This window comes from Orcinus orca, chromosome 18 (assembly GCF_937001465.1).
Source record: "Orcinus orca chromosome 18, mOrcOrc1.1, whole genome shotgun sequence".
NCBI lineage: Eukaryota > Metazoa > Chordata > Mammalia > Artiodactyla > Delphinidae > Orcinus > Orcinus orca.
In genome coordinates, this window is record NC_064576.1 from 73,662,796 (window position 1) to 73,687,525 (window position 24,730).

General features: G+C 49.0%; 2 protein-coding genes across 5 annotated transcripts; one reads left to right on the forward strand and one right to left on the reverse strand.

Moving 5' to 3' along the window:
• Positions 1 to 2,559: 2,559 nt before the first annotated feature.
• MTIF3 (mitochondrial translational initiation factor 3) lies at positions 2,560 to 13,088 on the forward strand. Of its 4 annotated transcripts, XM_033409432.2 has the most exons (5): positions 2,570 to 2,742; positions 3,310 to 4,167; positions 9,536 to 9,996; positions 11,283 to 11,440; positions 12,837 to 13,088. In XM_033409432.2, exons 2-5 carry the CDS (start codon positions 3,956 to 3,958, stop codon positions 13,053 to 13,055), a joined length of 1,050 nt encoding a protein of 349 aa, XP_033265323.1. In that variant the 5' UTR covers positions 2,570 to 2,742; positions 3,310 to 3,955; the 3' UTR covers positions 13,056 to 13,088. The 4 variants fall into 4 exon arrangements, with proteins under 4 accessions (XP_033265326.1, XP_033265323.1, XP_004281819.1 ...); XM_033409435.2 differs by lacking the exon at positions 11,283 to 11,440 and having other exon boundaries at positions 2,560 to 2,742; positions 12,837 to 12,976; XM_004281771.4 differs by lacking the exon at positions 3,310 to 4,167 and having other exon boundaries at positions 2,571 to 2,742.
• Positions 13,040 to 24,730, reverse strand: GTF3A (general transcription factor IIIA). The gene is made up of 10 exons (XM_049701142.1): positions 24,548 to 24,730; positions 24,180 to 24,452; positions 21,883 to 21,983; positions 18,901 to 18,997; positions 18,441 to 18,529; positions 17,387 to 17,460; positions 15,793 to 15,873; positions 15,013 to 15,242; positions 13,920 to 13,979; positions 13,040 to 13,307 (listed from the first exon to the last, which is right to left on the reverse strand). Exons 1-10 carry the CDS (start codon positions 24,728 to 24,730, stop codon positions 13,176 to 13,178), a joined length of 1,320 nt encoding a protein of 439 aa, XP_049557099.1. The 3' UTR covers positions 13,040 to 13,175.

The window sequence follows — 24,730 nt, forward strand, 5'->3', positions numbered from 1 at the left end:
CCAAAATGTCCTGGCAGGAGTTTACAGTGTAATGGAGGGAGGCAAGGGGGCATCTAAACTACCTGCAATCCATTAACAACTACCTGTTGAAGAATATGCAGAGATTGGACCTCACGCAGGCTCTGCCACACGCACAGACCTTCGAAACAAACGCAGGACTATTAGCAGAGTAGCTTCTCAACTTGTTGCAGTCACTGTGGTATCATGAAGACACAGCCTAGTGTTGACAACTTTTAAAGAAATCACCCACAGAGTAACGACTCTGTGGGACAGATATCTTGAACCTCAATGACCTGGGCTGAGCAACTGTGTTTCACACACCTCTGTCCGCACCAGTGGGAGAGAGGGGACTTTGAAAGCTAACAGGCAAGGAGAGGGACAGAATATTTCCTTTAATCCTTCGTCAGAGCAAAAACATCAATACCTGCCTTGTGTGAGGAAATGTGTCGCTCAGGGACCAACCAGGAAAAGTATCATGGAAATTACCCTGTGGTGGAAAATGGAGAAGTTTTAGAATAGCCAGGATTTGAGTCATATTACGGAGTTACACTTCTACATTCTGGGTTTTGCTTTTTTGGTAAATTACGGGTAGAGACAATAACAATTTGGGAAGCTCTATACACTTCTGAGAGTCCTCTTCTCTGCACATACTGAAAGAGACAGCTTACAGGGGTTTTGTGGTGTAGTCATATTCTGTCCCCAAACCAAGAAGGGTGCCTTAGCAAGCAGAGGCCGTAAGTACAGGGAGGGGTCCTGAAAGACCCAGTTACCTGCTTTACTATCATTATTCAAAGGTCTTCAAAGTCACCCCCACTGGAGCTGAGCCCAAGACAATCAACAATTCTTTTGAAGCTGCCTGGCCCCATTTCAGCTGGAGGTCAGAGCAGAGTTCAAAAGAAGAGCTAAAAAGAACCTGCTTCTCTCTCTGAGGGCATGTCTGTAACACCCACCCTTTCCTGCTCATCTCCTTCCAGGAACACCAAAGCCCCTCTCTTGTTGAGATATCTCACAATGGCAGTCTAGATAACTCCCCAAATCATCTATTCTGGCCACTCATACCTTCAAAGAGGGGCTGCAAAAAAAAAAAAAAAAAAAAAAGGATGCTGACAGGTAGCTCCAGTTACCAAGGACAACTTGGTGTGAATTTATTCGAACCATAATCTCACCAAACCAAACTTTAAGTCCTTAGTTTGGGTATTAAACTCTCCAACCAATTTCACTTAGTATCTTCCCAGACTTGTAACTCCATTGACACTCATTTCATAAGGGACATTCAGCATTAAGAACACCAACTCTGGCACCAGGCTGCCTGGGTTGTTTTATTCTTGAATCTGCTACTAGCTGCGTGACCTTGGGCAAATTACTTACTTTCTCCAGGCTTCAGTTTCCTCATCTGTGAAATGAGGTCATTACATTTTCCTGAGGATTAAACAACTCGAGAGAAGTCAACCACTTGTGTAACACTGCCCGGGCACGCACACAGGTAAATGCTGTAAATGCGGGCATTTGCAGGTGACAAGCACCTACCATTTCCCAAGTTTTGTGCTGGTCACTCCATCCCCAGATCTACACTAGACAAACACATCTTGCTATTAAAGAATATTTTTGGTAGGATAAAATGAATCTTTAATTCTTCATGTTTAACTTGGAGAAGACTAACATGCAAATACTAACCTTGGCCTTTGGGCCTCACATAGTTTTTCTGGGTTTACCACTTCACTGTTTTCAACGAAAATTCAGTACCTACTATGCCCGACGACGCCGTGGATTTGATGAGGAAACGGAAACTTGGTCTTTGCTCTCAAGGAACTATTTAAGGCTGCATTAGTTTCCTCATCTGAAACGAAAGAGGTAATGCGAGACTTGAGCTGTTTAATGAGAATAAAGCGACGTGTCCTGCTGGACTACAAGTATCCAATAGAAGCAGTGTGCTCTCATATAAATCAAAGTATCCTCTAACTAGGTGGCTTCAGGGAGTCACGGCCACTGAGGAATTCCCACTCTGCCAAGGAGGAATTTCCTACTGGAGAAGAGGCGAGAGGGGCAGGGGCTGGCACGGCGGTCTGCAGGCTCGCAGACCCCAAAGCAGGCAGGCAAGAGACCGGGTGCACGGTCCGCTCCCAGGGTTAAAACTGCTCCCGAGCCTGGACACCGCACGCACGCCCCACGCCCGTGTGGTCCTCGGCCAAACGCTGACGGCTCCGAGCTCTCCGGGATACGGCGCCACGGGGGCCTTCCGCGCCCGGCCCGGCGCTCGCAGGTCGCCAGTGCCGCTTACCTGGGAACCGACGGGAGCCTCTGCTTCCCGAGTCTGCCTGCTCCCGAACTCACAATAATTATAAAGACGTTTATGAAATCGTTAATTAAGCATTCTATCGAAATAGTATTTTATTAAATAAAAAAGACGTGTATGAAAGCTCTAAGCCTAGTGGGAATACAGCCACACCGTGGTCGGCACCAACGTAATGGACCGAGGGGATGGGAAGCTCCGATCGCAGCACCACCTGCGGCGGCAGGAGCCAGGTGAACGGCAACTTCCCGCACGCACCTCCCCTCGCCCTCCGCATTTTGTGTCGGAGGACTTTAGGCCGCCGGCCGGAACGGCGCTCCTCCTCACGTCACCTTTCCTTTAAAGACGCAGGCCGAAGCCCCGCCCACTACGGAAGGTGAAAGGGTCTCACACGGCGGAGCCCGTTTGCGGGCTCCTTCTGCCAAACCTTACCAATCGGCGGCCCGGAACAGGTAAAGCTAAAGGCAAGGGGCGCTGCGCGGGTGAGGGGACCTGCAGCGGGAGGACGGGGTCGTAGGGACGTGCCTGCGGAGGACGCGGCCTTGCGCTCGGCCGTGTCCCTGTCCCTGGAAGCTCAGTGCCACCCACCCGCCAGCGGACAGGCCCTGCAGACCGTGCCGCGGGTTCGGGGATTTGGCCGGGCTTAAAGCCGTCTTCGAGACCAGGCTGCTGTCCGCGCACCCCGGAGCCGCAGCATCTAGACCCGCCGTCTACGGTCCTTCAGGCCCCTGGACCTTCCGCCCCGCTATCCCTGTGCACGTACGGGCACGCACGCAGGCCGTACGTCGCTACGGCCCAGGCGCGCCGCGGGGGCGGGGCTCGGGTGGGCGTGGCCACCACAGATGCACGTGACCGGTCTGTTTGGCGCGCCGGGCTCCCCCCATCCGCCAGTCCTTGGCTCAGCGCGGAGCACTGGCGGGCGTGCAGGCTCTTTGCGCTCTGCGGCCAGAGAGGCGGTGTAGTGGGAAAGGTCGCTGAGTGATCTGGGATTTCTTGTTTTCCCATTTACCATTTACTAGGCTTCACGGCATAAGACTCCTGAAAGAAGTAAACACATTTTCTTACTGAAGAGCCGCAGTTCCAAGTACAGGTTATAAGAGGCTTCAGTGTAAGGAAGTGCAGAGTGGAGAGCTCTGGAAAATCAGCCACTGTTGACCGTGCCCAGCGCGATGCAGGGAAGGGTAAACCGGATGCGTTCCCTGCTTCACAGAACTTACCGTCTGAGAGAAACAGTAATAAGATAATCACAAAATTATAATCGTGGAAAGATGAGCTGTTCTGTGGACGCACTTACCTCTGAGCTCAACAAGCAAATAGCGGGACACGGGGGAAAGGGGGGGTTGACCAGGGGAGAGCTGGCCTAGTCTGGGAGGTAATCAAAAGAACGCCCTGAGAAAGACCCCGCTAGACAGGAATGGAGTTTCCTAAACCAAGGGGAAGAGCACTTCAAGATCGGAAAGGCCAGGGGGGTTGAGGCATAAATGAAATTTGGAATGGAGTGAGGCCAGAAAGGTGCGAAGGACCTTTTGGCCTCCTGAAAGCTCTTGGTCTTTAATCGTCAGGCAGTTTTAGGTGGGCGGGCGCTGGGTGCCGGGACAACACCAGCGTTGCAGAGTGGAGAGCTGATTGCAGAGCTCATGGTGTAACAGCCTAGTTAGGAGACTGATGGGAATCCAAAGGAGAGGTGGAAGATGTCTTAAACTAGCGTGGTGGCAGTGGATGTGGAGAGAAGTAGGTGGATTTATGGTGTTCAGAAGGAAGACTGAGGAGGCTTGGTGTTGGATTAGCTGTGAGAGTGCGGGAGAGCAGAAGTGGACAAGACGACGTGGCTCTGGACGGACTGAGATGCTGGTCACTGAGATAGGGAGTTCTGGAAGGTGAGATGACCGTTTAGAAAATTAATATACAGGAATAAGTACAACTTTTAATATTGAGTCTTGAGCTCAGGATTTAAGAGCTTTTCAAAAAATGTTTTGTGGATGGTTAACTTATTTCAATAAAATAACTAAAAAATAAAATAAATTTAAAATTTTATGGCTAAAGAAACGTGGTTAAGTAATTGGCCAAGATATATGTTAGCTTTTTCCAGTGTTTTAATCAGTGTTCTAGCTCGTCAACAGCTCGGCAGTGCGGAGAGTACTTTGTACAAAACCAGGGCCAGCGGACAGCAACCTGAAGGCTTGGTGACAGCAGTGCTCACCCCGGGCTGGAATGGGGCAGGTGGGGCAGTGGGCAGGGCAGCAGGCAGAAGGACTTAGTGAAACTCCTTTGGAAGGCGTGAGAAAGGATTCTTAAAGTCATCGGAATTGGCAAAATTAATTTCACAAATATTTAGCCCACTAGAATCCATGTACCTTTTGATTCAACCTCCCTGGAAAGAATAGATGTCAATATACAATGTCAGCTATGTAGGAAAGAAAAGCAGGGAGTGAACAAATGGAAGTTATTTTCACCTCTTCAGTTGACAGGAGTTTGGTAACAAAGGTGTTGTCAAATTATGTAAGATTCGTACATTTCATTGTAAACTCTGCCTCAAAATGAAAAGATTGTAAATGAATATTGAACTCTAGTTAATGATGTGCATGCTGAAAGTGTGCTGAGTATGACCTCTGTCACGGGGTGGCGGCCAGAGTGCGCATTTCCCGCTTGAGTCTGGAAGTATTCTTTGGGTCACCCTTCGGCACCGCTTGAATACCTTGTTTCCTCATCAGCTTTTTACCTAATGATCTTTGCATCCATCCTTGCCCGAGTCAGTGATTTGATCGGAGGTGGCAAAATGGTTTTCAAATTACTTTTACTTTTCTTCTCCATGTATTAGCTGGCATTCTCCTCTAAAGAACGCTTTTCTTCATCAACTGGCGGTGATTACAGTTCTTCTTAAAAAGGTAGGATAAGTGCTTAGTTCTTTTTCAATGACCAATCTCCAGAGTAAGGAGTCAGAGTAGCAGTCACGTACAGTTGTGGCTAACTATCTTCCTTTTTCATAGATTTTTGCATATTCGGTGTGTTGAAATGAATTTCAGTCACTGATGTTTAAATTATCACACATTTGGCCCATGGGAGTCTCTTCATGCGATCAAACTGTAAATGAAATGTAAACAAAATGGTAATACTATCAGGGAAAACTGAAGACTGGATATTTGAACATATAGAGGAATGATTATCAGTTGGGATGTGTTACTGTGTTTATTCAAAAGATACAAGAGTCCTCAGCTCTTACTGGAGCGTTTACTGATGACACAGGATTTACTCGGAAGTAGTTCACAGATGCTGGGGTCCCGGGAGTAGTTGCTGGTGGAGAGAAAGCCTGTTGGACCACATGCTGCAAATCAAGGAGCTAAGTGATGGGTGCTTAGGCCTTTATTTTGCTGTTTTTTCTGTACATGCTCGAGAATTTTCCTAATAAGAAGTTTCTCAATTACTTGAATTTATGTTGATGTTTCCGATTCAAATTTCATATCACAGGTTTTTCCCTAATTCTGTTATTTATATTTTCATCTATGAAAAGCTTACTTTGAAGAAACAGGTATATCTTCCTTTTTGCTGATCCAAAGCCAAAATTTAGCTAGTGTTGAAGCATAATTGCTGTGTAAGTCAAGAACATTTAAAGCCTTTTAAAATTTGAATAATAGCAAGAACCTTTAAAAAGGTAAAGGTAAATAATAATTTTAAATTATTACATTAATAATTATATATTATAATTATATAATAATATATACTTATATAGTATTGTCATATTTTATAATTTTTATAAATTTTATAATTCATAAAAATAATTTATATAAATTATATAGTGTATAATTTTTATATAATTATATATCATATTAATATATAATTAATAATTATATATTAATATATTATATTCAATTATTGTTATTATAATAATTTTTCTACTCTTTACCTTTTCCTCTTCTTGGAAAATGTTTTTAAAGCTTTAAAAAAATCTACATTATCTTTCTTAAAGTTTTTATTTTGTAAACAAATAGAATTTATCAGTATAAAAAATACTTCCTCTTCATAAAAAATTAGAGAGGGCTTCCCTGGTGGCGCAGTGGTTGAGAGTCCGCCTGCCGATGCGGGGGACACGGGTTCGTGCCCCGGTCCAGGAAGATGCCCCGTGCTGCGGAGCGGCTGGGCCCGTGAGCCATGGCCGCTGAGCCTGCGCGTCCAGAGCCTGTGCTCCGCAACGGGAGAGGCCACAAGTGTGAGAGACCCGCGTACCGCAAAAAAAAAGAAAAAGAAAAAAAAAAGAAAAATAATGGTAATTAGGAAGAATAGGGGAATGAAAATTACTGTGTCTTCAACCTTAAGGAAACCTCAGGGTTCTTCTTAAATTTTTTTTCATCTTTCTCCTGTGCCTAGTTTGTTCATTCGCTTCCTTGTCTTACAAAATCCTACCTATTGAGTAGTATTTTGTATGTAACGTGTTGGTAATTCATTACACAGGGCACACTAGCTTTCGTCTGTAACTGCTAGTTTCATCCTAACTCATACTGAACTTTGGGACTTGCTGCTGCTGCTCTTTTTCTGAGGATAATGGAAAAGTCGTCTCCAGTGTCTTCAGACTTTTCTGTTTGGTTTGCCGGCTTCCGCCATGTGGCAACAAGTATCTGAGTGTCCGTTATTGAACAGTAAGTATCTCAGCTATTTAAAACCCAGTTCAGTCCCACTGTGGAGCCTTTACAGCATCTGCATCCCCAGTTCATGACCGTCAGGTGACCCATTCATTGTGGATGAAACATCTGGCCGTACAGCTCACTGAGGTTGGTGGACATTTGAAATGCCAGCTGGGAATTTTTTTTTTTTTTTTTTGTAAAGCATGGATCATTTTAGTCAAGGTTTATTCATAAATCTGACAATATCTTCTCACGATACTACAGAAGAGCACCAGAAGAAAACTGACACAGCGGTATGATTGAATACTCCTGGAAAAAAGGGCCCCAGCTTTTGAATAAAGGAAGAAAATATACGGAGGAAAGTTCAGTATCTCTGGAATAAAAAGAGCACTCTTACAGCGCATCTGCGGTGGGGGGCGCTGATGCACCTGACGATCTGGAGATTTGCCCCCAGACACCGCCTGCCTCCTGGCGGTTTCCTTGGGCTCACGCAGTCATTCAGCACGTACAGTCAGCCCTCCGTATCCACAGGTTCCACATCCGTGGCTGCAACCAACCATGACTGAAAATACTCGAAAAAGAAAAAATTGCCAGAAAGTTCCAAAAAGCGACTGTGCCAGGCAACTGTTTATATATCATTTCCATCGTATTAGGTATTATAAGTAATCTAGAGATGATTCAAAGTGTACAGGAGGATGTGCACAGGTTATGTGCGAACACTACAGCTTTCTATATAAGGGACGTGAGCATCCTCGGAGTTTGGCGTCCATGCCAGGTGTCCTGGAACCAGTCCCGCGTGGATACCGAGGACGGCTGTATGTACTGAGACAGGCTGTAGGCGGTAGTGTGGGGAGCACAGCAGTGAACGAAGTGACAAGTGACGTTTTTTCATGAAGCTTACGTTCCAGTGAGGAAAGACTGAGTGTTCGTGTGTAGATCAGTGCATGTCAGCAGTGAATCTCTTTAAAAGGCAAGGTCGTGGGTTTGAAAGGATGGGATGTGCCGTTGACAGAGTGGACAGGGAAGGCCTCGCCGAGAAGTAAATGAACTGGCATCGTCTGAGGGAGAGGATCCCACCCGGGTCGGGGGCTGGGGGGAGGGCGCGCCCGGCGTTTACAGGAATGGCAGAGAGGCTCGTGCGGTTGGGACAGGGAGCGCAGGAAGCGGGGCGGGTGCTGTGGGCAGGGGTGGGTGGGGGCCTGGTGCCCGGGGCTCTGCAGCGAGGTGGGGGCCGCGGAGGGCTGCGGGCAGAGGAGCGCCGCGGCCTGACTTCCATGTTTTAAGGGGCAGGGGCAGCAGTGGGGAGGGCGGTCAGGAGGCTGGGACCTGATCCGGGTGAGAGATGAGGGCGTGTCAGGGGCAGGGCGATAGACAGCGAGGGAGAAGGTGGAGTGCTTGGATCCTGCTGGTTTTTAGCGGGCGAACAGTGGGATCTGCTGAAAAAGAAGGGTCAAGGATCACTCAGCTGTTCTGGGCCTGAGCGCCAGAGGGTGTATGTGAGGACAGAGCGGGGAGCAGGGCAGGTGGAATTCAGCTCTGGCCGTGCTGATGAGGGTGCCCGCTGGGTATCTGCGTGGAGGGGCTGGGTGGGCAGTTAACTCTGCAAGGGTGGCGTTCTAGGGAGGCTGGGGGGTTGGAGCCATAGCCACAGACCTGCGGGGGAGGGAGGTGAGAACGTGCGCCTCCCATCACTTTCCATAGTTTGCTGTTCATTCCCCCCACCCATGTCACTGGTCGACGATGGGCGTGGTTGGTGGTGACGGGTAGGAGGGGTGGGTTACCCAGCCCAGTGGGATCAGAGCTGGACCAGAGGGAGCTTCCAGTCTGAACAAACGCCCCAGGTGATGCTCGAGCAGGTGCCCCAGGGAGCCTTCTCTGAGAAGCGCCGCCTAAGGCACCGCATCCTCTTCTCTCATTGACGAGCCGCACACACCTACCTCTCCGAGTTCTTGATTCTCTCGTGTTTCTCAACAAACCCTAGATGAGATGAACGGGTCCTCTCATCACTCCCTCAGACACTTCTCAGGTCTACCTGTCATGTGGATGGTAGGAGGGACACATTATGGCGGACAAGCAACTAAAAAATCAAAGCGCCCCTTCTAAGTGCAGCGTTCATAGCCGTGAAGTCAGACCACACGCGCCTGACGCTTCAGCTCACCTTCGTCTGCAGTGCAGCACCTGCCTTGTGAGCGATGGACGTAGTTTATGAGGCCACTCTAATGTCAGGGCATTTCCTTTCTGAGAGTCCCAGTTCATTCTTCCAGGGGTCAGCTGTCTTCCTGGAGGGTCCCCTTGCCCATAACAGTGTTCTTACCTTTTGTAGCCCGTCAGATGTACTGATGAGTTAGTTGTTCACTACGTTCATGAAGAGGTGTTTGTGAGTCACCAGGGATTCAATGTTCTGCATCGTCCTAAATAAAGCCTTAGGGTGTATCTGCTTTTGGAGCTAGCACTGTGAGATCCATGGGGAACGGAGTCAACTAAGATAACTTTTAAGTTTCCTGTGCATGGACCTGCAGTGTTCACAGGTGAGGTTCCCACAGGCTCACACACGCCCTCCATGTTCCACGGCACCGACCCATGGGAATGAGTGATCGGACTTCAGTGAGCTTTTCTCCCTGCTTTTTAGGATGGCTGCTCTTTTGCTAAAGAGGTTAACATTACAAACTATAAAAACGGAAAATACTTGCATTAGAAGACGTTTGGGTAAATACGTCGTACAGAAGACGGCGCTGGCGGAACCATCCCACATTGCCTCTGCCCCAAGACCGTCCTGCCTCATTCACGCAGAAGCTTTTAGTACTGAAGACACCCAGGACAAGAGAGAAAAGAAAAAAAAGAATGAAACAGCTTTTCGTAACGTTGGAAGAAAAATTAACGAGCGCATCATTCAGGTGCTGGACGAGAAGGGCAACGACCTGGGCCCCATGCACCGAGCGAACGTGATCAGGCTCATGGCCGAGCAGGACCTGCGGCTGGTGCCGAGGGACCCCGGCGCCCAGCCCCCGCAGTACCAGCTCATGACGGGCACGCAGATCTACCAGGAGCGGCTCCGGCTCAGAGGGATGGAGAGGGCTGAGCCCAAGCCTGGTAGGTACCTTGCTGTCTGCCCCCGAGGTCCTCAGGACTGCACATCCGCAGCTGAGGTCAGGCATTTGCCAGGGCCCCTGTGACAACAGGCCAGTGAGAAGCTGAGACGTCCTTTCACCACCGTTTCCAGTGTCTTTTTCGTCCACTTATTTCTATCCCTTTTTTTCTATTTTCCTTGCTACTCTTGTGTCTGTCATGTCTTCCTCTACACCTGTGTAAAATGAGGGGAAAACAAGGTGACCACCACCAAAATAATGGGAACCCCTTAACCCCCCGACGGCTGCCTGGCCTTCCACTGCGCAAGGGCATGACGACATGGACAGGTGGGGTGGGCTCCTGGTCCTGTCCTGGGCCGCTCACCTGTCGGGGCGCCCTCCTCCCCTGCTCCCATCATCTCTAAGCGGGGTGTGTGTGTGTGTGTGTGTGCAGTTAATCACACGGAAGCACTCCCTAACTCTGAAGTGATTCCTGGAGCGTGCCCCACGCCCGTTTCATCACAGTAAGGGTAGGAACACTCACGTGATGTGCCAACTCACTTGTCATTTAAACCGTACAGAAGCCGTGAGTTGGATATTAAGTGAAGAGGTTTGCTTTTCGTGATTCCTAGTAAGTGCTGATCATTACAGAAAACACACTGGGACAGAGGTCAGAAGTCTCCAGAGCTGCACAGTAAGGCCACGTGTCAATTTTCTGACACCACATTTAACAACAGAGATGTTGACTGGAAAACAAAAACTATCCACAGAGGCCAGCCAGGGTGATAAGGACATCAAACTATGTCACGTTTACAACAGAAAGGTGGACAGCCTGAGAAGCTTGGTTCAGAGATGGCTGAAGGGCTGACAGAGAACTCAGACCAGCTGGTAGGAGCTGTAAGGAAGCAAAGAGGTGTTAATAAAAGAACTCCTTTTTAGAAAAATTAATTTAAAGAAGAAAAAATATAAGAAAAGAAAGCCTAAAGAAAAAACATAATAAACACCTGTTACCCACCATCCAAAATAAGAATAAGGATTAACTGGTTCCTTTTAAAGGACCACTTCTTTGTTCTTTCATCAGACAATGGTAATGATAAACAGAAGCATTCCATGTTGAAATACTCTTACTTGGCAGGTAAAAAATTGGTATTTTACCTGTGTCTGTCTCCCGTGTTTGAATGTTTACTGGCATGTGAAACTACTGGACAGGAGGACTTGTAGGGCCCCTGTAGCAATGTAGACTTAGGACGAGCATGGGATGAAGCACAGACCTCACACAGACTAGCGCCAAGTCTCACTCTTTCAAACCAGGACCCACCCTGACAAAGGAACTGACTTTTTCTTCAAATATTGGACAACATGATTTGGACACAAAGAGCAAACAGATTCAGCAGTGGATCGAGAAAAAGTACAAAGTTCAAATTACAATAAAGAAAGGGAAGACTACAGAAGAGCCAGAAAACAAAATGGTGAGTAAAAGCAGGTGTGACTGACTGCCTGTGTGTTTTTGTTTTCTTTCTGATCTTAAAAATACAACTGTAGAAAATCTGGGGAATGTAAAGGCAAAGAAAAGTAACTACTAATCCTACCCAGTGACGATAGTAGCTTTCCAATTTGTTTTTCAAAATGCAAAATGTACAGGTTACTTTTTCCATTGTAGCATAAATACTTCGCCACATGAAAACACTCTAGTTCACAGGGCTTCCCTGGTGGCGCAGTGGTTAATAATCCGCCTGCCAATGCAGGGGACACGGGTTCGAGCCCTGGCCAGGAAGATCCCACATGCCGCGGAGCAGCTAAGCCCATGCGCCACAACTACTGAGCCTGCACTCTAGAGCCCAAGAGCCACAACTACTGAGCCCTGTGCTCTAGAGCCCGCGAGCCACAACTACTGAGCCCTGTGCTCTAGAGCCCGCGAGCCACAACTACTGAAGCCCGCGCACCTAGAGCCCATGCTCCGCAACAAGAGAAGCCACCACAATGAGAAGCCCGCGCACTGCAACAAAGAGTAGCCCCCGCTAGCCGCAACAAGAGAAAGCCCGCGTGCAGCAGCAAAGACCCAACACAAAACTAAAAATAAATTTATAAAAGAAAAACTCCTTTATAACTTACAGGCTATATGCTATTCTGTTTTACAAATTGTAGAGGATCCAGTACTTAAATAGGAAAGTTAGAAACTTTATGGGTTCATCTTCTAAAGTCTGTTTCCTCTTTATAAAGGCCTATAAGCAGCATTTCATATAAAGTCAAATTGTCTTCCAGAAAGTGGCTATCCGTTTACAGTCCCAGGATAAGTCTGTGGACTATCTACTTTGCTTTTGGAGTTAGACAACTTGCAGCATCTAAAAGGCAGCATTTATTCCAGCAGTTTTCAACCTTAGTTCCACGTTAGAATGACTCAGGCCTAGGGCCCGGCCCAGCCCAGCCCAGCTGACCCAGAATCTCTAGAACTGAGTTGTCTGTATTTTTCTAACCACCCCCAATGACTCTGTGAATGAGTGCTGGGAACGGCACTGGGCTAGGCTGACAACCTGGGGGGAAAGGAGGGGTTCTGCCAGTGCCCAAACCCACTGCTTTGCACTTTTTTCGAGAGCGTGGTCTGGGCCAAACATAGCCCCTCAGTGCCATGACGGGATTTAAAACTATCAAGCCTTTAGTGCATTAGCCTAGTTACATGGAGTTTGTATAACTGCCTGCTTATTGTACAGGTTTCAGTCAACTTAACCAGGTACGTACGATTCGATTCAGCAAATCCCTTAAATAGCAATTCAAGCTTGCTGGTTTTTATGCGTATTAGAGCATTAACACGGGGAAGAATCAAAGATGTTGGTTTTAAATTAGTCTTTGGCTGTTTTCCTTTTCTAGGAGGAGATATGTAATCAAATACTGCAGACTATGCCTGGAATAGCTACCTTCTCATCCAGGCCACAGCCCGTCAGACGGGGCAAGGCTGTGATGTGTGTGCTTCGTCCCTTGAGCCAAAAGGAAGACAGTGCGTGCAGATCAGCTCTGGGGACCCAGAGGGGAGACGCTCTGAACAGAGGAAATGGAAACGACGGAGCATCCGATGCTCTGCACCAGTGATTTTAATAAAAACGTGCTTCTGAGAGAAAATAACTGAGCTGGCTGGTCTGCGGTCCTTCAAACAAAGCAGTCTGGTGTGTAGCTGGGGCCAGCGTCGCCACGGCGGAGGGCACCTTGCCTTTAGTGCAGTTCAGAAGGCAGTTCAGTCTCCCCATTTCTGGGCAAAGACACGCCCTGGTCCTGTGTCCTTTTAGGAGGGAGGTACCCACTGAGCCGAGAGGCCAGACTCCGTTTTTCATGAGACGGTCTCACCTTTGGGAATAAGGAGGACAGATTACAGGCAGGCCTCTGTATCTGCGGGTCAACCAACAGCTGATCAAAAATATTTAAAAAAAAGAAAAATCCAGAAAGTTCCAAAAAGCAAAATTTGAATTTACCGTGTGCCAGCAATTTACATAGCATTTTCATTGCATTAGGTATTGTAAGTAACATAGAGATGATTTAAGGTATATGGAAGATGTGCGGAGGTTATATGCAAATACAGCTGACCCTTGAACTTGGGGGGGTTAGGCACGTGGACACCTGCGCAGTCGAAAATCCTCATATAACTTTCCTTGGGCACCTGTGGATTTTGGTATCCTGGGGGTTCCTGGAACCAATTCCCCATGGATACCAAGGGACGACTGTAACTCGAATTCAAAATCAAAACTCCTGGAATCGTATACCTATCAGGTACACAACTATCGCAGTATACACAACAACAAAACTACTGTCGTGAAGTAAGAAAGTGAAATCCACACAATTGCTTTGTATAGTAGTACAGCCTCACACAGCAATAAGTAGTTGAAAATATGCTAAATAGATTGCATCTAGTTTAAGCCAATTTATGTTTTAAAATTAACAGCTTGCTAAGTCTCAACTTACTTTGAGCTTCATTTTTTTCTTGTCAGGGTCATGCACAACAGCATGCCTGCTGAGGCTCTGCTACAATGAACGAAAAAGAAAAACAGTTTTATTTGTAAAACACTGCCACTTGGTGTTTGGTGTCTGCCAATATGAAAACCCCGTGAGTCATTTAAATAAACGGACAGCCTTCTTTCTGTTACATTCTGTTGAGGGATCTGACTTCTACCACTGGAGCGGAACTGTCCCTTAAATCTTGGACTAAAATCACTGCCTTTTCCAAGGACCCAGGTTAGGAATGTATACATTTTCACCACGTGTGCCTGTGGCTTCCTAGTTCTTTCATAGTAAGGGGTTTGGGGGGCCAGTTCTGAAAACCCTTCCGAGCTGAAGGAGGCTCTTCTAACTGAATCTGTGTCATCAGCATCGCCAAACACCAGTGGAAAATCTGACCCAAGTCCTGCTGTCCTCAGCACGAACACTGACCACCAGCAGTTCCGTGGTTTTCTCACGGTCTGGGCTGTGCTAAGCCAGCCTCACCCCAACTTCAGTCTCTACCATTGTTCACACGAGCGCCTGTGAGAGCACCAACCGGGCGCGGGTCCTCAGAGCCGCACGGGCCCCTCTCCACCTGGGGTCACGGTCTCCAAGTCTAGACCAGTGTCCCGAAGCTCTAAGGTCCCCCATGTCCTTGTCTCTTGCTCCCCTTCTCAATCCCCAGATGATGGCAGCCCAGAAGGACACCCCAAATATCAACAGACTCATAAATAATAAGCACATGGTACCAGAGGCCACTGGGTCTCAAATTCCGTCACGTAAGAATCACCTGGAAAGTTCGTTAGAACAAAAATGACTGGGCCCATCCCCCGAACTTCTGACTCAGTGGGTCTGGATGTGCATTGCTCGCAAGTTCCCTGGCGATGCTGAGGGCCAGACTTTGAGCACAGCACTGGCAGGGGCGAATCTGTCTGCTCGCAGAGTCTGGTGAAGAACCACTCCTGCTGGAGCAGGAGTGAAGGGCCCGAGTCCCCCCCAGCCTCCCCATCTGCCGCCTGGGGCCAGGCTCCCTGGAGCCCAGCAGCCCCCAAGGACGGCGCCCGGGCGGGGCGCTCACCTTCATGGCAAATGCCTTGCCGCAGCTGGCGTGCTCACACACGAACGGGCGCCACTCCTCGTGGAACGACAGGATGTGGCTCTGGAGGTTGAACACGGTGGTGTAGGTGCGGCCGCAGCCTTCCCTGGGGCACCGACACGTGTCCCTCTCCGGGGCGTGAATTCTCATATGCTGCTTCAGGAAATCCTTGCGCTTAAACGTCTTCTGGCACACGTCACATGTTACGTCCTCTGCGGGAGCAGACTAGCAAACTGAGCCCACTTCCCAGGTGTTACCATACAGGAAAAACTAATATGGAATGTGTCAAGCGACATATTCGATGCCCAAAACCTTATGATGACACATAGATCAGAAATCTGGGAGGAAACTAACTCCAGTGTGCCTCAATTTTTCCAAGTTCCTACATGACATGAAGTCCCTGTTTTTGTCTGCAAGCAGCAGGGGTTCTCCACCCGGAGGTGCAGCAAGGGGAGGGAGTTAAACGGACCGGTTTTCTTCCGTGTCCCCCAACACACAGGGCACGCTTCCCAGACTGCCCCGCAGACATCAGCCAGTGCCTCCCCGGAGGCCTCACCTGCCCGAGCCTTTAATATGTGCACAGGCCTCGGCCCAGAACCACAGATCTCTGCTCACGTGCCAAACAGCTGAGGCACCCTGGACTCACCAGACACACTATAGAAACTCTGTACTTTCAAGTTCACATTTAACGTTTCACCCTTTAAAAGCACTCAGTCAGTTCCCCAGGGGCAGATATTCATATGCCCCTCATGCCTGCCTTACCTTTATGGGCTTCTCTCACATGTTTCAGAAGCTCTGTCCATGTTTTTGCCACAAAAGAACATTCTTTTTGACACATATAGCCTATTTCAAAAAAAAAAAAACAGATTGGTGCATGGCCTTTTGTGAATACTCGGCATAAACACCAATCATAATTAAACTGAAAGAAAAATAATTATCAAAACATCAAGCAAATTATCAAAAAAAATTAGACTGCAAGGTAGCTATGAAAACTAAGCAAAGTTTACTTTACAGTAAAACCAAACAACTGCATGTCAAGGTCCTTCATATAGGCTCTCCCTTCAGCAGGGCTTCAAGAGGAGGCCCTCCCTCTCCTGTTCTCAGTGGGCTGGGTACATGGCCCACGAACTCCCAGCTGCTGTGATGCACTCCCCCAATCCCGCCTCCATGGCTCAAGGCCCCTTTCCCCTTCTTGCGCTTTACCTTTGCCTCTTTTTTTACTCAGCCCTTTGCCCTGGATAAACCACCAAGGATAACCTTGCCCACCCCCAGCTTCCTGTACTGCCAATATCTTGTAAATTTCATGCTGCAAAAAAGAACTAGGAAGAAGCAGCTAAGGGAAAAAAGAAAAGATTCCAGAGAAAAACTCTGTGAACAAAAATGGACACTGTGCAAAGCACTTGAACTGGATTAGTCAGTGTAACAGTCAGCCTGAGCTTCACCCAATTAAATACCAGATAGAAACTAAAAGACTCAACTACTAGTCTCTTGTCTTTAAAAAAAAAAAAAAAAAAAAGGAGGGGGCCTTTCCTGGTTACGCAGTGGTTAAGAATCCACCTGCCAATACAGGGGAGACAAGTTCGAGCCCTGGTCCGGGAAGATCCACAGGCCGTGGAGCAACTAAGCCTGTGCGCCACAACTACTGAGCCTGTGCTCTAGAGCCCGCGAGCCACAACTACTGAGCCCATGTGCCACAACTAACGAGGCCTGCGCGCCTAGGGCCTATGCTCCCCAACAAGAGAAGCCACCGCAAGGAGAAGCCCGCGCACCACAACAAAGAGTAGCCCCCGCTCGCCGCAACTAGAGAAAACCCGCGCACAGCAACGAAGACCCAACGCAGCCAAAAATAAATAAATAAATAATTTTTTTTTTTAAGTCACATAAATTCTAAGGTTTGGGAAACTGGAATATGTATCAAAAATCCTTCATGGAAACAGAAGAGATTCAAGCTGTTGGCTTAATCAAGTCTTTCTGAAAAAAGTTACAACCTGATTACTCCAAAAACCTCAAACTATAATCCAAGTCCTTTGAATGCCAACAAGGAAAGGAAAGAGAAGAGGTTAAAAGCAGCTGAAGCAGCAAAGCCACTGCTGGAGTTCCAACCCTTTCACAAGGAAGAAGCATAAGCAGGCACGGCTGTAAACAATAAACGTTAACTCTCAACAGCAACAACAGGGAGTGGAAAGGCAGACACGACACCCAGCACATCTTTGGTCAAGAGCATAAAACCTGAACAGGCAGATGGAGCCCCTGCCCAAGCAGTTTCGGCTTCTTGGGACGACCACAGACTCGAGCAGTCAGAGAATTAACACGCTCTACTGCTGGTGTGCCCGTCAGAGCGGGCACCAGTACATACCCTCGTGGACCTTCCCGTGTCGCTTTAGACTGCTGGGGGAAGCAAAGTGTTTTCTACATCCTTCGTGGGTACACCTGGGTCAACAACACACGAGCGTTAGCTGATCCGTTTTCAGACAGAACTGTACTTAAATAGTATGTCGTCCTCATCCTGCCAAAGTCTCCTCTTCCCACAACCAAACCAGTCATAAAAATGGGATTTCAAATTCAGACCTAGTTGTAGATGAAATGCAAGTTACTTCACCAGCCTTGGGCAGAACAAACTGAGAGAAAAAAGTCATTACTTTTTTTTTTGCTTATGTGATCAAATTAAACAGTTTTCACCTTTATACCTCTGAAAATATACCATTTTCATGGCAACAAAAAGATGGCTCGGGTAAACACCTAAGCCATCCTGAGTCATTTGCGTCTAGTTTTTCTAATGATGTTGCCATGGGATGGTGTGAAAAGAAAACAGCAGCAGATGCATGGCCTCTGGGCGCCCCTTCTGCGCTCAGGCCACCAGCGGCACAGGAAGAGGCGGCAGAGCTGCAAGCAGGGACGGGCACTGTCAACGGCAACAAGTCCCAGGCAGGGGACTGCCCAGCCGCGCAAAGCGCCAGCCAGGGCTCGCAGGACGGCCATCAGCAGGTGCCCTTTGCAGGTGTCTTCCAACGCGTCCAGTCACCTCTTCCTGTTCCTCCTGAAACCCTCTCTGATGCAGGCTAAGCCCAGATACCTTTGTTCTACAGGAAAGGAATACTTAGCATCTGCATAAGGACATTTCCCGCCACTGAACAGGCTCTATTTGAGTAGTTAAGACATAAGCCTTACCTTCAAGCTTAACCACAATTGTACTAATTTCACAAATTATTCTGAAACACATTAAATCTTTCTGTTAGAGAAACAAAAGTACAAACTTGTGAAATGCCCAATACATTAATGGGCATATACTGTACAACTTAACAGGAAAATGTTGATCAAGAAACTGCTTCTGAGCATTGGTATGCAACCTATGCATTTTAATCTTATCCCCACCTGAACTTTAAGAGGTTTCACCCACGTAAGGTACCTACTTGAACGGCGGTTCGTTGGTGTGCTGGCACTGATGGATTTTCAGCTGCTGATGCTTCTTAAAGGTCTTCTTACAACCTTCAAAACTGCACTGTTTAAGTAAAGGTTTGGTAGTCTCAAAAAAAAATCAACAACAGTTCATAACAGAATCCTCTCAAGATAAAAATATCGCAGAAATTACATACTTGCTACTTTCACCATTTAGTTACTATAAAATTCAAGAAGCTTTGAAGAGTAACACATATGAAACAGCAAAAACGATTCATTTGGGGTAGTCTACCAATAATATACTTTAATTAGCAAAAAAAAGTCTGCTTTCAAAATAAACCATTATTATGATAGCTAGTGTCAAACTAAATTCAGATATTTGACCAACAAAATTTGGTTGACGAAAATTTTAGACACACAGGCAATAGACATAAAAACGTCAGAATTTAAGCATATAAAATCATTCATACTTACTACATATTGTTTTTGCTGGTTTTCATGTTTGCGTTCAAAATGTTTCTTCAAGTTTGCCTTTGTGCTGAATTTCTGATCACAGCCACTAGCTGCACAACTGTTAGGAAATGGTGTAAAAACCAAAATATTAACAAACCAAGGGAGAGAAATCTTAAGATGTGCACAGCCTCCCACTTTATAAAAGCTAATTATGCCAAAGTATAATAAAAATAGCCTTTGACAAATTCCAAAGCGTTAAGCCATACCACATAACGCCTCTCAGTTTGACGTGATTATATGTAACGAGAGATGCATTTTCTTGTTAGGCTTCTGAAATTAAGCACAGTGTAGCAGACATTATACAGTGGACAGAGGGAAGACGAAAAACACTAGTTCCAAAAGCCTAAACCCTGCTTAGACTTAAATCATGCTTAAGTTAAACTGTTCTCAGGTTAGAATCTGATAACTTTAATTTTGCTTGAAATGTCTCTACAAACTACATTTTCAAAAAGACCTCAAACAAACAAAACAAACAAAAAAACTGGTTTCAGCTTATCATTAGAGGTAAAAAACAGATATTTACAGAACCATAAACCATTAGGCCCTGTGACATACCACCAAGCCGGTGTAGCTCCCCTTAATGAGTGTTTCTATATCTTGACTTCGAATTATCTAAATTCTTTGTGATTTTTAATATGTGCTCTTTTTGTGATGAGTTTTCATAAGCCGGATGGATGAAGCAGGACTTCCTTTACAAGCCCTCATCTTACCCATCGTTCACCAATAAACCCCGAATAACACTCCTATCAGGCACCACGCTATCCACAGGGACAGGCAGAAAAAGGTGCAGAGTGACGGGGGAGAAATGCCCAGAGGCCACTGGAAGGACACAAGAGGGGTGCTGTGGCAGAGACCACCCACCCCGAGTTCCAACACGTGCTATTTCTGACCTCAGGAACAAAACGCTGACTTTCAGCTGGGTTCACAGCCAACAGAAACAGAGCTTCTTCCAGCCTCCCTTGTGGTCCCACTGCTAAGTGCTGGCCCATCCTGCTCAGCTCCCACAGGTGTCTAAAAAGGGGGCACACCTCTTTTGCCCCTCCCTCCATCCCAGTGGCAGGAATGCTTATGTGACAGCTGGAGCTCCGACAGCCATCTTGGACCATGAGGACTACAGAGGAAGTTAGGAAGAGCCCCTATCCACCTCGGCCTTTCTGCATCTTAGTTATGCAAGAGAAACAGAGACTATCCTGTTTAAGCCTCTATTGGGCTGAGTTTTCCGTCACTCTTGACTTCAATCCTGACACAGACATCTAACCCAACACCACTGTGGGGCAGGACAGGGCCAGGAAAGTCCTGCCAGGAACCAAACAGCAGAGACAGCGGCCGTGAGACACCCTGGCAAAGCTGGGGGTGGGAGTGCTGCTGCCCAGTTAAGAAGAGCTGGACCACCACTTCCTGTCAGAGTCCAGCAAATGGGGCAAGACCACAAAAGTGCCCAGGCACAAAGGTCATTACATAAGCAGTGCTCAAAACCACTGCCCAGCTTTAGGAAAGGAAGCAATCTGGAGGGTGATGTGAGAGAGGGCCGGGGAAACAGACTTCAAGTGAGGCGTGCAGGCCAGCGCCTGAACCGAGACACGGGCAGCTGGGGGAGGGGAGAGGCCCTGAGGGGTAAGGACAGCCCTTGCAGACCTTCTGCTGTGGAGGACGGGAGGGAAGAACCAGGAGTCCTGCGGGTCAGCGAGCAGGCAGTGATGCCGCCTGACAAGAACAGGACCAAAGACAAAGCTTGTGGACTGTCGGGGACCTGGGCCCCACGGAACCAGGGAGACAGCCAAATAACGCCGCGCAGCAAGCAGCTGGACTCGGGGATCTGGCGCTGAAGAGAGGGATGTGGGCTGGAGAGCGAGCCGCAAGAGACACTGCAGTCGTCCTGCTCCAGCAGGAGTAGCCCTCGCTGTTCTCTCCAACCCGCGCATCCACATCCACCCCCATTTTTATTTAAGACTTAGTGTTTTAAATAGTATACGGCCACTTAGCTCAGAAACCAGAGGCCTGGAGAGGGACACAGCTGCATGGTTCCTTCCAGCCCTGCCCCTACCCACCCAGGACTCCCACCACTCCCAAGACAGGCAACAACGTTCTTTAGTTTTGCTATGTAGCCTTTAGGATTTCTTTACACAAACAGAAGCAAATACAAATAGAGGACTTGTTGTCTACCTCCCCTGCTCCTTTTTACACACAAACAGGTAGCCCGAAATACACCGTCTTCGGAACGTTGGTTTTTCAACTAATAAGCCCCAGAGATTTTCTTAGTTTCACAGGGAACACCTGCATTCCTTTTTCCTCTCTGTATAGTATTCCACGGGTGTGGATATACTTTACCTGGTCCTTCCTGATGAGCAGGAGGGCTGCTCCCATCTGTGACTGAACAAGCCCTCCAGGTGATTCTGATGGACCCCAAATTTGAGATCCACTGCTTTAAAGTAGCTGGTTTAAAAGAAAAGCAGTAATATCTACCTTTTCAGAGATAATGAGCAACTCTGTCAGAGAAGAATGAAATTAACACTGGCATGGCAGAGGAGTGGGGGCTTAATTGAAAGAAAGAGAAGATAAACTGTTAAAGCTCTACTTCCTCGTTCATATGTCTCTTATCCCAGCAGCTGACTGGTTCGTAAAGACCCTGATGATACAGAGCCCAGAATCTGCCAGGGAACCATGTTCCATCTGGTCTGAACTTTACGAGGTTGATTTCCCATTTAGGATACACTTTAAAGGGAGACGAGAGGATGCAAACTCAAGACAACTTCGGATGAACGCGTCCCTGAAGTTATCACATGCAATGACCCACAAGGCCCCAACGCTCTTTACACATTCCAAACCCTGTCTCAGGAGATGCAGGCCAAAGCAGCTCCGCTTTCTTCACCTCGAAGGTCATCAGCCAATTTTCTGTGCCAAACGCCGCCCACTTCAGAGGCCTGAAGACAGTTCTCTACTTACACAAAGGGCTTTTCTCCAGTGTGAACCAGGGCGTGGCGGCTGAGGTGCCAGTCCCTGACGAAGGCCTTGCTGCACCCGTCATGGTCACAAACAAACGGTCTCTAGCAGGAAGGCGACAAAAAGCACGTCAATCCTGCCTGCGTCAGTGGCTCTGGTGTTACTTCAAGCCCTAAACTATCTGATGGGCAAAGCCGTGGACTCTGTCTGTAGAGGTGGTTTCCACCCAGTAAGTGCTGAGCACCTGCTACAGGAGGCCAGGCAAGGATCTCCCGCCTGGGGTTACACGACAACCGAAATGCCGCAGCTGCTCACAAAGTCGCTGCAGCAGGTTCTGTTCTAGGAACACCATGTGAAACCAGCGGGCAGCCTTCACAGTAACCGTACAGTACTGTGAACCTGCTCCTGACCCACACCCGGCTTCAGCAGCGGCCCCCTTAAAGATTTCCTGCCGGCTCTCAGCGCGGCCTGCGCGCACTGATCCTCTCCTCCCGCACAGCGTCTCCGCATCCACTCAGAGCCCAGGGCGGGCAGTCTCATCTGGACAAGCCCACTGTCTGCTCAGAGAACGCCCGGCACAGCTACAGAAGAGTGTGTCACATCCGAGAAAGCTCACAGGTGCCCGGACACACACAGCTCACGGCCCGAAGTGCAACCACCACGTGGGACCCGGCAGTTGGGAGGAAGGGCCTCCACTCTGAACCCGTAGGAAAAGCCAAAACATGTCCCCCGTATAACCAGTTCTGTGCACTTAACTATGGAAAACATGCCCCAGAACAGTCCAGGAAGGAGGTACCAAGGCCTCAAAGGACGCTACTGGTAGCAAAGCAGGTGGACAGGAAGACAAGAGCTGCGTTACCAGGGCAGGTGCACAGAACTCTGCACAGCCCGTCATGCAGGACGTTCGAAAAATGTCTGTCAAATTAATGTGAGATTTGGGATGACATGACTCCAAGTTTTCTAGCCTGTGTGAAGGAAGCTGGGAGTGCCAATATCCTAAATACAGCCCACAAGTCTGAAAGGAAACGTAAAGTCTAATCGGGACATCCTGGTAACAGGGCCCAGAATTTAGGGGGGTTGAACGGGCGAGAGGAAAGAGAGGAAGGCGAAGCATAAAGCACGTCATGAAGGAAGCCAGTCACAGAGTAAGAAGAAGCCAAGAGAGTGGGGCAGGTGGAGGACCTCGAGGACGGGAGAGGAGCCAGGGGAAAGGGTCAGTGAGCGGGACAAGGTCCCGGGGAGGGAACGGGCAGCCTTCAAATGCTGCAGGGGTGAGGGGGACGGGCAGCGTGAGGACACACAGAGGGATGACCTGTAAGTCAGGAAAGTGCTAGGAGCAGAGGCAGGAGCTGCAGCACCCTGGTTAAGGGCCTTCAGCTGAGGCCCTGAGAAGCCAGACTGCCAAATCCTGGGAAACTCGGCCAATTCCTAGGCCTCCATGAGCCGCCCTTTGCTCACCTGTCACCTTCCAAAGGCTTCCTACTGCTCTCAAAACAAAACGCAGGCTCTAAACCCACTGGTACCCTGGCCTACAAATGACCCTCCAGGCGTGCCCCTCAGGCTCCCCTTGAATGGTTCCCCCACCCAATCACGTTGGCCGGCGTCCACCCCCAGGACCACACGCTCCTCTGGCAGTTCTCTCTGCCCGGGCTGTTTCTCCCCCAAATGTCTGCAGGGCTGGGACCTTTCCTTCTCATTCAGGTCAAGAGAGAGGCCTCTCCCGACCACCCTCCTGCAGCCCTCTCTTCACTGCGTCGCATTCCTACTTATTCCGCTGTCCTCCCGCTTAAAACATAAGGTCCCTGACGGCAGAAGCCTTGCCTGTCGTAACTGCTGCTCTCCGGGCCAGGACGGTACTGAACTATGAATGAACGAACACATGCTGCTTGCAAACCTCCAGTACTCTAAAGTTCTCCTCCATTGCGGTCCCAGGAGGCGGGGCCTTTTAAGGCAGGTTGGGGGTGGGCGTGGGAGGGAGTATTCCAACCTTGCAAATATTTACACGTTATGGGGACGTGGTGACTGGCCACCACTCAAGGTCAAAGAAGGGGAAAGTGTTGCTTAGTGAGCCCTGAGCCCACGGCAAGGATATCTCGGTCCTAGAACTCCCTGTCTACTTCCCCAGGCCTTCCCTGCCCTAAGGCATGGCTGGTTCGCTTGTGCGTCCCGGGGGCCAAAACTGAACGCGTCTGCGCACCCACGCGCGGGGCCTTCGGGCAGTGCCCACCTGGCGCGCACCGCACCCCTAGTCCCCGGCCTGGACGCCACGCCCCCCGCGGCCACGCCTTCGGCCTCGTTACCTCCCCCGTGTGCTTGCACAGGTGAGCGTCTAGTTTCCAGGCCTTGTTGTAATTGGCGCTGCAGTCGGGGAAGGAGCAGATGAACCTCTGACGGGGCTCCGGGGGCAGCGGGGCTAGGCTCTCGCCGGCCGCGACGAACGCGTCGGCGATTGTCAGGGACGACACCGCCTCCGCGACAGAGGCCGGCGGCTCCAGGGTGCCCAGGGTCAGGCACTCGGCCACGTGCTGAGCCACGTGCCACGAACCGAGGCCGACCGACCGCTCCGTGAGATCCTAAGCGCGGTCCGACTGCACTTCCGGTAGCGCGGCCCCGGCGGGGCGGGGCTGGAGCACCGGCGTAGTAGCGCATGCTCCGAAAAGCTCCTCGCCGGCCCGCTTTTGCGCATGCTCTGAGAAGCTCCTCGCCGGCCCCCGCCCCTCCCGCCCTGGGGCAGGAGCGGAAGCAAGGAAAGAGTGGCCAGGCCCTCATCCTCCCCCGCCCCCAGCAAAAGGTGCCCGCGAGTCGCAGGCCCTGTGATGGACCCCGAGGCGACTGTTAAATGTGTTCCCAT

Coding starts and splice junctions, on each gene's coding strand:
- GTF3A (XM_049701142.1), bottom strand. CDS start 24,730: ATGGGAACACATTTAACAGTCGCCTCGGGGTCCATCACAGGGCCTGCG. Junction 18,530..18,900: donor ACCAGCAAAAACAATATGTA/GTAAGTATGAAT, acceptor TTACTTAAACAG/TGCAGTTTTGAAGGTTGTAA. Junction 15,874..17,386: donor ACACGGGAAGGTCCACGAGG/GTATGTACTGGT, acceptor TTTTTGAAATAG/GCTATATGTGTCAAAAAGAA.
- MTIF3 (XM_033409432.2), top strand. CDS start 3,956: ATGGGAATCCAAAGGAGAGGTGGAAGATGTCTTAAACTAGCGTGGTGG. Junction 4,168..9,535: donor GAGATAGGGAGTTCTGGAAG/GTGAGATGACCG, acceptor CCTGCTTTTTAG/GATGGCTGCTCTTTTGCTAA. Junction 9,997..11,282: donor GAGGGCTGAGCCCAAGCCTG/GTAGGTACCTTG, acceptor CTTTCAAACCAG/GACCCACCCTGACAAAGGAA.